This window comes from Zosterops lateralis (assembly GCF_965231275.1).
Source record: "Zosterops lateralis genome assembly, chromosome: 8".
Lineage (NCBI taxonomy): Eukaryota > Metazoa > Chordata > Aves > Passeriformes > Zosteropidae > Zosterops > Zosterops lateralis.
In genome coordinates, this window is record NC_139768.1 from 8,909,376 (window position 1) to 8,922,150 (window position 12,775).

The 12,775-nt window shown below is 44.3% G+C and overlaps 2 protein-coding genes across 3 annotated transcripts in view; both read right to left on the reverse strand.

Moving 5' to 3' along the window:
- Window positions 1-1,015, reverse strand: part of TM9SF3 (transmembrane 9 superfamily member 3) — a 46,401-nt gene extending 45,386 nt beyond the window's left edge. The window contains exon 1 of the mRNA XM_083866111.1: window positions 892-1,015. Coding sequence (XP_083722237.1) covers window positions 892-969 — 78 coding nt within the window. The 5' untranslated portion in view covers window positions 970-1,015. The remainder of the gene's footprint in view (window positions 1-891) is intronic.
- Window positions 1,016-3,733: 2,718 nt separating this feature from the next.
- The window catches only part of PIK3AP1 (phosphoinositide-3-kinase adaptor protein 1), a 37,380-nt gene continuing 28,338 nt past the window's right edge, over window positions 3,734-12,775 (reverse strand). For both annotated transcript variants that reach the window (XM_083866440.1, XM_083866441.1), the window contains 8 exons: window positions 12,538-12,717; window positions 11,690-11,752; window positions 10,821-11,026; window positions 9,200-9,272; window positions 8,711-8,866; window positions 6,948-7,018; window positions 6,652-6,761; window positions 3,734-5,610 (listed from right to left, as the gene is read on the reverse strand). In XM_083866440.1, the coding sequence (XP_083722566.1) occupies window positions 5,556-5,610; window positions 6,652-6,761; window positions 6,948-7,018; window positions 8,711-8,866; window positions 9,200-9,272; window positions 10,821-11,026; window positions 11,690-11,752; window positions 12,538-12,717 (914 nt within the window). In that variant the 3' untranslated portion in view covers window positions 3,734-5,555. The remainder of the gene's footprint in view (window positions 5,611-6,651; window positions 6,762-6,947; window positions 7,019-8,710; window positions 8,867-9,199; window positions 9,273-10,820; window positions 11,027-11,689; window positions 11,753-12,537; window positions 12,718-12,775) is intronic.

Below are 12,775 nucleotides of genomic sequence, written 5' to 3' on the forward strand. Positions count from 1 at the left end.
AAGAACACTTGGGAAGCTCTACCACACTTCACCTCGAGAAAACTCTGTTAAGAAACTCAGCAAGTGTTTGCCAGTGTTTTCAAGAGCAAGAAAAGCCCTGACAGTGAGGCAGACCCGGTGTTTAATCACAGCCACATTCTAATCCACTCCACTTGCAGAAAACAGAGCAAGTTTTCAGGAAAGTTTCTTTCCAAAATCACACCTCAGCTTATCACACTGAACTTCCACTTTCTCACCCTGACAGCCACGGGAAACAACACTCCGATGTCAAATCAGAAATTAAAGCACAGGTATTTTCTTCCTAGAGATTCTTTTTGGGCAACATCGCCAGCACTTCAGAAAAACTATTCTCACGGCAATGCGAGAGCGCTCAAATCAGCAGCATTTTATACACGCATTTGTATTGCGGGTCGTTGGCAGTGTCCCCGTCCTGCCCTCACTCCCCATCCCATTCCCACCTTATCCCGGCCCCTTCCTGAGGGGAGCTGTCAGAGTTCGTGCTCCGCAGCCAGAGCAAACACCCTCCCGGAGCGGCGGGCAGGGCAAACAGCGCTCTCCAAACAAAGCCCGCGTACCTGCCGGGGCGTTTATCTGCTCCAGGAAAAGGTGGGACACCCCGCCCGGCCGCACAAGGATGTGCAAACCGGATCAGAGCGCCCGGGCGGCCCTGCCCCGAGCGCCCCGGAGTTCCCCTCACGCCGAGGCGGACCGCGGGGCCCGAGACCAGCCCGAGAACAGCCCGAGCGGCGGGGCCGGCGCCGAGGGAGCCCCGCGGGGCGGCGGCCGCCCGCCCGCTCCCCCCCGAGGCCGCGGCCCGCGGCTCCCCGCGCCTCCCGCCCACCGAGCCGCGCTCTCCGCGCCGCTCCCGGGGAACACCGGGCGCCGCCTCACCGTGTGCTCGTGCTCGTCGGCGCGGGCGCGCAGCGGCAGGAGCGGCAGGAGCAGCAGGAGCAGCCCGGGCGCCGCCATCTCGGGCCTCGGCGTCCCCAGCAGGCCCCGCCGCGGCACCGGCCCGCGCCCGCCGCCGACGCCACTTCCGCCCCGCCCGCCACGTCACCCGCCCGCCCGCCGGAACCGCGGGGGCGCCACGGGAGCGCTACGGGAGCCCCGAGGGGCGGGCGGGGACGGGAGGGGCCCGCGGGCCTCGGACACGCCGTGGGCAGCGGGAGCGCAGGGAGCGCCCTTCTCACCACATGGGATTGTAATGGATATTTCATTTTGATCTATAAAATAATCTAAAGGTGTTTGGGAAGAGCGGGACGCAGGGCTGGGTACAAGTAGCCTCTGGAGCACAAGGCCTGGGGGCAGCAGCTGGGGGAGCTGCGGTTGTTGAGCCGGGAGAGGAGGAGGCGTAGGGGAGACTCTTATTCCTCTCTGCCCGAAAAGAGGCGGGGGTCGGTCTCTCCTCCCCCGGAACCAGTGACAGGACAAGGGGATGTGGCCTCAAGCTCGGACACCAGCCGCAATTTCGTTACGGATCAAACATTGGCCCTGGAGTGTCTAAGGAAAGGCTGGACGTGGTCTAATTGATATATAGGTGATGGTCGAGCAGAGGGTGGACTCGTCAGTTGTGTGAAATGCACAGGCTCATTGGAGCCGCAGGACCCAGGGCGGGCACCGAGGGGGCACAGCCACACCCGGACCTTGGTCAGGGTAAGGGTTGGGTCAGTTTTTAAGGTTTCTAAGACGGTTTGCAGAAACCTGCCTCCAAACTTGGACCTACCTCAAACTACAAATCCACAGTAAGAAAACCGAAACCAAATAAAGCCTCCAATCCAAAAAGCTCATGGTATTGAACATTAATTCATCAGACAACTTTTAAGTTAAAGAAATACCGTAATTTTTTTCAAAAGCTGTCATATATTCTTTAAAAAGGGGGTAGGGGCTATAACATCTTCTCAAATAAAGAGAACCAACATATAAGCAGACAAATAACATGAGCAGAAGGCAGAAACTCCATCCTGTTATGTGTCATCCATGCTTTGTAGAAATGACACAGAAAACAGATTTCCCTGTTACCATCATACCTATGCTAAAAATTTTTCCCCTTGTGGTTTTACATTTTCAGTCTACCTTCCCTGAACATATTTCACAAGGTGTATTTATATGAAGCCTTTTCTAGAGATTCAGGAGACAGTGCATGCACTGTTTCAGTAGAAGTGAGGTCCCTGTAGAGATACTTGCCAAAACCTATGCAAAAGACATGCTTGTATTACATACAGACTAAAAAAAAAAGGAAAGCCTAGACGGTTTTGATAACACCATATGTTTCTCTCTAGTCATTGCATCTCAGTCCAAAATAGAGTAGCTTACCCTTGGGAGACAGAGAGAGGAGGCTTCAGCATCTTCAGTTTATTCAGTACTTAAGTCTCTCAGTCAGCAACAGGGCCAAGCAGAGCCATCTGCTGCAGCAGGGTTTGCAAGACACTGCTGTACAAAGAACAAACACTCTTCCCCAGGCCTGCCAGCTGGCACCTGAGGTTGGTGGATTGGTTGATGCCCCTATAAGTGGCCAGTCCACTTAAGTTTTTACAAGTGATTTTATTATCTGTTCAGTCCTTGAACTCTACTGCGCATCAGAAACACTGTTTGTATTTCCCTTTCCACTTTCCCTCCCAAGCACACTCTTAAGTAACCAGCAGTCTACATGCACAATGTTTTCTTCTCTGGTTTCTTCTGATCTTCAGTTTCAGTGTATTTCTCATCCTGGGTGGAAGCAACACACACCACATCCTCATCAGCACAAAATACAGATACAGGGGCTTCATACATTGAAATGTAAGAGGCTGAAAGCAAGTAGGTGACTCCAGCCTGTGTGGAACACACACTTTGGTGGCCAAGCAGGTGCATCACTGTTGGCCTGTAGGAGGCATGAAAGGCAGGTCTGCATCCAACTGTTCACCTGTATCTGACTGTAAAGCCATTTTAATGCTGTTCCTTTTTTTCCTTGATAGGGTGAGAGTCTTGCAGTGATAGTTGGTTACTGAGATCCCTCATGAATCCAGCAGTAGTAAGACAGGAACACCTGAAACTACAGCTGCATCTTCAATTTCCCTCCCTTAAGCAGTGTAGAAGGGGCCTGAGCAGAATGCATTTATAGTATAGCTCAGCTCCTCTTTTCCCATCTCACTTCTCCTCCAAACCAGAGCCCCATCTGCATTTGGCTTTATGTGACTGGTCAGGTCAGAGTCATGAAGTATTTAAGCTTCAAATGGGAGAGGGACTGAAATGCTACTTATGAGCCTTTCAGCAATTCAGATATAACCATCTCTCCACAGCACAAGCAATAAATATGGTATTGGAATTATGCAAAGGCAAATGCTCAGATAAATCCCTCCCATGGAGGACATTTGGCTATAACATGGAGGGGATGCAAAATTAAAAATTAGCTTGGGAAGATGGATCCCTGAGCTACATCAGTCCAACAATGCTGAAAGAAAATCTGCGTGATACACATATAATTTCCTCTCTTATTCCTGCCTTTAAATTACAGTTTTACCCATGTCCTATACAACTTTATGTTGTACCTGGCAGATGTGAAAACAGACAAATTCTTCTTAGCACATCACAGCTCCAAGGTGTGGGGCACAGCTGCAGTCAGCACCAAGAAGACAGGGAATTTTTGAGCAAAACCAGGGAGCTGTGTGCAAACCAAAGCATGTGACAGCTGAGGACAATCAAGCTGCTGAATTTCTTCTTTTGGTTTATTTATTTTATCCCTATTTCTTCACTTATCCTTGCTACTTTTTCCTCCTTCAGCACCAAAACCTCCTTCCAATTTGAGGCAATAGTGTTGGAAACATCGTTTCATTCCAAGAAGAACACAGGAAGGCAGCCCTCACCTCACCATTCCCCTGGCTCCAGTGAGCAAAAGTAAACTATCACTGAGATTCTACAGTGGCAGTTACTGGAGACAGCACTGAGGTTCCTTTTAAAAATAAAAGAAAAAAAACAGGAAGGACACCTCTGTATCTGTTGTGCTGTGTATGCAGCACAACACCTGCATCACTCTGTCATCAAAAGGAGAGGATATATGAACTGCATTTGGAGTCACCCAAATCCTATCAGCCTAATGCATATGTGATATTAGTATATGTCTATATCCCTGAAAACAGCAGGGGCCTCTCTGCCTTCATTCAGTGCTGGTCAAGTCACAGTTGCTGTCACTTCTGCCGCTTCCCACTTTGGGTTTGCCACCCCACAAGAGAAAGGAACTGCAATTCCCTCACCTGCTTTCCTATAGATGAAGGGAAGTTGACACGATTGGACAGAAGCTCCACATGTCCTATCTAGACTTGAGGGATCACCTAATACAGATGTATCTGCCTATTTTTCAAGTCATTCCCCCTCTTCCATCCCTGAAAACCAAGTATGCAATGATGTTTAATTCTCTGCCCTGAATATTATCTTGTAGAATTCCCATCTGTGTCACTTATGGACAACTAGAGCCTTAAATCTGTCCCCCAGGGGTTGGGATATGCACAGAAGATTTCAAGAGAGCCAAACCAGGAAGCCTCCTTAAGTTTGTAAGCCCTCAGGCAGAAAAAAAGCTGGACACAGCTGCTGCAGACTCACAGTGGTAGAAAGGAACAGTAGAACAAGCAGAGTTCAGCCCCCAGGCTGTTTGTTTCCACTGCAGCCAGGTAAAATACAGCTGGTATTTGTGAGGAGTGTGCACTAATAATTGGAGACTCACTTCTGTTCCAGAGCATGAAGTGAAATGCCTTCACATCACTGCTGTAATGACCACATGTAAAAGACACAACACAGCACTGCCACCAATTCTTTCTCTAATTTGAGAGTTCAGCCATAGTTTTTTAACAATACCTGCACCCTGGCTGAAAAAGGTTTAAGTACAGTTGGTTAGTGATACAGAAGGTCCCTGTCTTGGGAATTTTCATGGTGAATACAGCACACACAACACCTTGTCTGTCCTCTTCAGGGAGGGAACAGGAAAAGGAAAGGCATTTTCAAGGCTGTATGCAAAACACATTCTTGCAGACAATTTCTCATCCCCCCTCATGGTTTAATGATTGCTAAAGGGGGATACCACACCTTGTGAAAGGTCAGTATAATTGTATCCAAAATGCTATGCCAAACAGCCATACATTCACCTGCTCCTGCTATAATGAGCACTATTCAAACATCTTATTTTCTTTACACTTTAAGCACATTTTCCAGTCAAGCCCTGGTAGACTGTATTGAGAGGTTTGGTAACAACACTTATTAGGATTTAGTTCCTAAGAGGACACAGGTGCTTTCTTGATCAAATGGCATCTTCATGTTGGTGCACGTCTCCCAAGACACACATCAGTGTTCTTCCCAATGATGATACCTTTTCTTGAAGCCCCAAAGCATCAAAATTCTTCCAACTAAAAAAAGCTACAGAATGCCAAAATGTCCCAGTGAAAATCATGGGAAAAGTCACCAGAGCTTCAGGGAGGATGAAATCATTTGGGTCCCACTTATAAATAATTTAAGACACCCCAAAAATGTCTGTACAAACACATATATAAACAGAAAAAAATTCTCATATTCCACAGATGTTGAGAGATTCAGCGACCTCTTGGAGGCACAGGTGGAGGATAAAAGCCTTCACAGCTCACAGGCCTATAAAAAGACAAAATGAAAATGCATGTAAAAATAGAAGAAAATAGAGTTCTGGAAAAACACATTGCATACAGTAACATCCTATGTAAGCATACTGTACAATCCATAATCATACAAGAAGAAAAACAGGCTGATTCAGCAGCAGAGCAGATGCCAAGCTGTCACTGTTCTTGTCCAAGCTATTTCTTCTGTTCTTCAGCTGCAGTTTTTTACTAAAAAGAGATGCTAGTTGGTTGGAGTAAAACTTTGATATTATGGTAGCTTTCTCCTGACATGAAGATGCAATAGGAAGGGATCAAAAGATTCAAAACCTTTTTTCAAACTAACTGCAGATAAATTCCAGCTATATCCTTGCCAAAGCCAAGCCAACAACACAGACCTTGCTGCACCCATACAGTGGCAATTACTGCTTTAACAGTTAGAGAATTTTATTATTATCTGTACTGAGAGAATTTTTTGGGGAACAGACTTCATAGACTTGCACTGGTCGGACTAAAGGAATGTTTACAAGTTATTTAAGTTTATGATCAAATCAAGGCTAAACTCCTCAACACCTTTTATAAAACCAGTGCAGTTCTTTCTTTGAGGCCAGTAAAGTATAAACATATATACGTTGGAGAGATCTGACTTTCTAAAAAGAAACAAGTCCAAGAGGATGCCAAAAGGAACTTCCCCCTGCACTACACTTTGTATGTTCCAAGAGGATATTTCAGGAGGGTCAGGTATTAAATCTCTGCCAAGGGCAGGATGTGACTCCACCTGGGTCAGTCTTACTATGGCAAGCATTGTGTGCTTCATTAGTGCTGCCCCTTGCTGTGCATGAACCACAGGGACAGCACTGCAACAGCCTTGTTACCAACTATGAAACAGATTCCTCCACATACAGACGAGAAACAATGACCTTACTGCCTAACAGTGTGTGTTGGCAGATTGCAGTCTGGTAGACTTTGTTCAAAAACACACTTTCTGCCTTGCTTTCTGTCCAAGGCTTCCATATGGATTCACTGAAAGCACACATGTTGAGCTGCATTTTAGTTTTACCTGCTTGCACCTCGAGGAGGCACTCTGGGTGGCCTTTCTGGGAAAGGAAGCCTCTCTACTTGGTGAGGGACTGGGCTGCGGCTCCTTGCTGTTTCTGGGACTTCACTGTCCTACAAAATGAAGAGAAGTGTTTACAGAACAGCAGAATCTGGTTCTTGGTATCTCTACAAAAGAACTTGCTACGTTTTGGCATTTCTCTAAATGCAATGCCAGCTCTGAGCTCTTTTTTTTTGCATGAAAACAAAGGCATGTACTTAAGGACAGCAGAGCAGTACAGAGCAGAGGTGAGAGCTTACCTCACTATCTCCTTCCATCCCACTACTGACACTCAATATACTCCTAGTGCTGGAGCGGTTACTTGCACTACCTGGAGTAAGAAAGAGAAAAACTGATTAATAAACCCTGGTGATTTAACTGCAACCCCCTTACTCAGGGCTCTTGCTAACCTCGTGCTTAATTCTTGCACACATTATTAATGTTTGTTTAGATTAATTTATTTTCACTGGGTTTTTTTTATATGTTCAGGATCCAAACAACAGCACTTCACACAGCACAAACTACAGGACCAAGCCATTCAATTATGCTTTCTTCCTAGAAGTTTTCTGCCTTATCTTTCTTTATCCAGTCTTCTGGTTAAATACTCACAATTATAATGTAATTGAAAGGATCCAATCTCAATATCATGTGGCAAGTCAGGCAAATATTTTCACAAGGGTTACACTCCCAACACTTACGTACATTTAAATTATCCGTCCCCATATCTTTAACAATTGCATGAAGCTGGATGGCTCTGAGCACTGTCACATATTCATTCCTGCAGTGACTGGTTAAGAAATTATTGTTCCAAATAAGTAACTGTTTACTATCCCCTCTTACAACAATCCTCCATCACAGGAATGTTTCCTAGTCTATTTTCAAGCTAAAACCAAGTTTGTTCAAACAACCTTCAGCACCCATCTATGCAAACTCATTTAACTGTCATAGACTCAGAGTAGGGAATGTTTTTGCAATCAGTCATGCCAACTCAAAAACATATCCTACACTGCTCTGGCTGGTTTCAGTCATAACTAAGTAACATTCTATAGGGCTGTGAAATACTGGGACACTAATATTCAGAAACTTCTCCACTGAAATAGTGGCTAGAGAGGTTTTCCCCTAAAATGCAGTCCCTCCCTGCTAGCTTTGGTAAGTCTCATCAGCTGGTACAAATAGCAGCACTTAAGAGTGCTAAATACTGTGGTAAGGTCCATTCTCACAATCCCACCATGAGAAAGAGCACCAAGCTGCACACAGCTGAGCTCTGCAGACTCATTAACACTTCTCTCATGAGTGTTTGTATGCAAGTTACTGGCTCAGCCAGCTGCCTCTGGCACCTATTCTGGATGAATGCCAGCTGCATCTTGCCAAGAGTCACAAAGGTAGCAACCTCACAGGAAGTCAGGTTTCCTTTCGAAAGACCAAACTGATCCTAAATGATTTCTGCAACAATTGCTCAGTCTGAAGTAAGAGCAATAATGCAGGGATTTAATTTGCACAAACTAAACATAATGAAAAGCAAAGATAATAAAAGTGTGCAGACTACCCAATTCACTCAAGAAGTCCCACAGTTACCAATGGAAAATGCTGTCCCTTATGTAAAACAATTGAAGGAAACAACATGTAAAGACTGGTTTCCAGCCTGAAATATAACTGCCCTTCAGGCCAGAAGAGCACACAGCCTGCAACATGGGAGCATCTTTTCCAAGAAGACAGCATCTGCCATTTACTTTTAAGAACTGAAGACAGGTGGTATGCCTTCCCTGAGAAGGCTCAAGAGAATCTTTTGTTCAGCTTTCAAGTTCTCCTCCTGCAGAGATGCAGACAAAAGATGCCCAAACCACTTGATGCACACCTGGACTTGATTTTACAGTTTTGAGAACAGCTGGCCTGAGGCATGCAAGGTTTGGGGTGGCATTGTCAGGATTCAGGAAGAGAAGTCCTGTCCCCTCCAGAGTCTGGCTTTGGAAGTGTGTTCCATCCATCCTTCCTGTAGGGACAGTAACACTCAGAACTTGCTTACTTGTTGTGCTGGATGTGCTTTCTGTTTTCCAGTCTCCTCGTTTTAACTCCTTTTTTAGGGGAAAAACATTTCTTCTGGGGGTGTATTCATATATTCCACATTCTGGTTTCCCCAAAGTATTATGAGAATGTCGAATGGGTACTGTAATTTCCAGATCTGGAAGGGAAAATGAACAGCTCAGAAAGGCCTATGCAATTATAGCCTCCAAGAGACAGTTTTGCACTTAAGGACACAGCTAAACACAATTGCATAAGGACAATCCTAACTGTACATGAATGAATCAAGATGCACTCCACAGATGTGGGCATCCTTTTCTTGGCTGTGAAAGCGAGGAGCAAAGCAACTTCCCTAAGTTTTTGCCAACTGGCACATGGATGTGGATATTGAGATATCACAGAACCACATTACACACAGACACATATCTGCCTGAAAACTTCTTTATATGGTTAGCTGCTTCATTACCAGAAAATATCAGAAACAAAGTGTTACCTGCACTTTTGTGGGTTTTTTGCTTCTCCATTTGCCTCCTGGTTATGCTGTCTCGTAGACGTTTCAGATTTTCCTAAAAAAATCACAAGATATTCTTTTCAGGACTTTAAATGAAGGAAGACAAGCAGCTTTCTAACAAAACCAGTGTTATATTTTAGCTAACTTTACAGTCAAGCTGTAACAAAGCTTGCTAGACCTGGCTGAAGTCCAAACCATGTCAACAGGTTTTAATTTATTCCTGTCAGAAACCCATGTGTGCCTTTCAGAAGCCAAGTTTTTTTCTGCTGTTCATTACGTACATTAAGGTCAAGTTCACATACTCGTGGGCAGTTGCAGGTAAGCAGCAGCTTGGGTTTAGAACTCCCTGTATTTTCTGCTTGCACTATGACACTGGCACAGAAACAAGACCCACAATCAAGTAACTGCACAGTCCTTTCTGTACTAATGAACAGGTAGTTCTGACTACAGGGACAGAAAAGGCTGCCATGCATCCCAGAGTGTGAGGTACAACTCAATTCAGGATATCCCCAATGGAGAAATGTAACTGGGAGCAAAGACTCTTCACCATTGTGTGGCAGCATATTACACCTTACAGTACAAAAAAAGTAGGGAGAAAAAAGACAACTTTTTTCAGCAGGGAAATATGTACAGATCTGAGAGGAGAAAACCCCTGAATAGGTACAAAAGCAGATGAATCAACTGCTGTACCATGAAGCAAAATTCAGAGCAGAGATTTTGAAAGCTGCTCATGGCATGGGGCATAAAGCATGCCACTCATCTCTTCTCCATAAATTTACATAAATAGCACTGTGTTCTCCTCTGATAGAAGGGACTCCTCTGACTGTTTCTGGGTAGAGAGGACCTTTCCAAGTGAGAATCAAGAGCAGAAAAGCCTTGCCTTTGTTCTGATAACTTCCAAAATAATGTCACCCACTGGAGACCAGACTGCCATAGCATGAAGAAAAGGCAACAAAAGAAGCAGGCAGTGGTTTTAAAGAGAGTGCCTCACTCTAACTTGAGAAAGAAAATTTTATAGTTTAAAATTATTATGGATAGTTCCACCAGTCATTACATCACTGCTGCCAACAAAATAACTCCCTCTTTCTGTTAAGCCACCCAAACACTCTGCTTTTACTAATGACCACTGCTAGACCTTGCCCAGCTGCAAAGAACAGTCCTGTAGCCATTAACAAACCAACTGGAGAAATCAGATCATCTACCAACTAGGACTTTACAGCCAACACACTATCTGGGACACAGAGTCTTCACTGATCTGTAATGGATGAGAACCAACAAGTTAATTCATCACAGAAGTCCCCTGCCAGCAGGTAGGTGCTAGGTGACCTCTAGAAAAGTGATTTAGCCAACTGGATTTGATCCAATTCCTTGTATACAGATATTCAAAAACTAACAATATTACTGCAAGACAAACAGATCTTTAAAACTGCTTGTTGCTTACTGAGAACAGCTCCCCCATGACAGGAGAGAACTCTGCTAGTTGGGGGACTATGTTAGCAGTCTTCCTGCTCCAACCACGAAAAAAATGTCCCCACACTGAGAAGCTTGAGATATATACCCAGAGTAACAGCTGTATTTCTTAAACAGTAGTGTAAGTCTGTACCTGCTGGAACCGGAATGATTCTGATCTCTTTTTCTGGTTCAGTTGCCACTCCTTAAAATGAAGTACAGCTTCATCCACTGTGAGGATGCCCATTTTCACTTGCTCCTGCAATGTAATCAGCTGCCGCTGACCTGGGGTTTTCATTCCAGCAAATGGATCATATATACTTGATTGAGACAGGTCCCTTACAGGCCTGACTATTGCCTCTGAAGAGAGAACACCAGCAAAAATATTATTAAACTTGTGGCATCTACCTTCCTTGCTGAATACAAAGAAATCAAGTACCCTTGATCCAGCAGACATTAAAAGAAAAAAGGTTAAAAAAGAGAAGTATTACAGACTGTTTCCTAAGAAGTGTTTTTTTCTTAGGCCATCCTACTATTTGTCAGGTCTAAAAGCCCAGCTGAGAGATAGCCTTGTACACAAATATATCCAAGGGATAAGCTCTGCTCTTAAAAACATAACTTAAGTAAAGAACACAAAACATATTCCTTAAAGTGCCCTGCTTCCTCAGCAATTCATGGAACTGAGCTTTTACCTTAGCAGCCACAAGGCTAGACTCTATCTAGGTAATCTGTGTAGTTTAAGCCCAGAAACTGAAAACTCATTCTACTGATGCTGGCATTTTCTGACTCATTTGTAACACAGAAAAGAGTTTCCAAGACACGAGGTGTGCTCCCCTCACACTCTGCACTTATAAAAGTTTCCAGTGTCACAGAAGGTCAAAAAGATCTGGTCATTCATAGAGGACTGCTATCCCCAGAGCTTTGCAAAACAATCTCTTCTGTGTATTTCACACAAATGAAGCTGCTGTAACAGATCTGCCCTCGGATTACTAAAAGGATTTTCAGGGTGAACTTCTGCCTTACCTTTCTTAACCCTTCCTCTAGGAACATAAAGATTCTCAGGTCTTTGAGCCTTCTGTGCAAAAACTGCAAAAGAAACATTCTTTAGCTACTGAAATGCATTTCATGAAGAAAGAAATAGTAAGGATAAATATGGCAAGCATACACAATTCTGCACTGCATTACAGCTTCTGTTACCCTTCTAAATCCATTGAAGAAGACAAAGATTTGTACAGTAGAATTCCCTTTCTATTCGCCTCAAAGAACTTAGCTCAGCCACCTCTAAGAGAAATCTAGACATGATTTCTCCATAGTCCTGTCACAACAGGAAGGAGAAGTCACTGAAATTACTCTCTCACATGTCACTGTAGTTCTTGTTAGAATGTTTGTGATATATGACCAAGGTTTCCAAAGCTGCCTAATGAACTAAGAGGAACAATCTTCTTCAAGTTCAATAAAACACCACCTCAGAGGGAGGTACTGAGGTATAAAATCATCTCCTATACAAATGCAGTTGTGTCAAATCAGCGATACCAATACAGATCAACAATGTCTCAATTTATTAGCTCAATTGTGTCCTTTATATCAAGATCTTTCCTATTTAGTTAAATTTGTTTATACCATTTGGAGATAATCTGTCATGCTACTGCTTTCATGAAGAGCAAGCTTAGGCCAAGACCTTGGGATGTAACATCCCCACATCGTCAGAGTAAGCAAAAGATGAAAAAAACAGATATGGAATTGGATCCCAAAGGTAACCTAACTCCAGAGTCAAATAACCCAGGGATCCTGGTGTTTATTTGGTAACTGGAGCCCACGTCTATGCCATTCTACAGTTTACTGGTCTACACTTCCACTGGTAACCAACTCACTTTTGGAGATGTACAGCTCATTGTCTGGCTGTGGAGAGCTAGATTCTGGTCTTGGGACAGGAACTGGAGGTCTGTTCGCCATTTCCTGTGGAAAAGGGTCTTGTTCCACCGAGTAGTACACATCTTCACCATCCTGCTCATGACCTCCTTCCTCAGGATCTGGCAGATCTATGCTACCACCTACAATGGAGCAGAGTTTGTAAGAATAGCACCCTGGTCACTTCATTGAACACTGGTT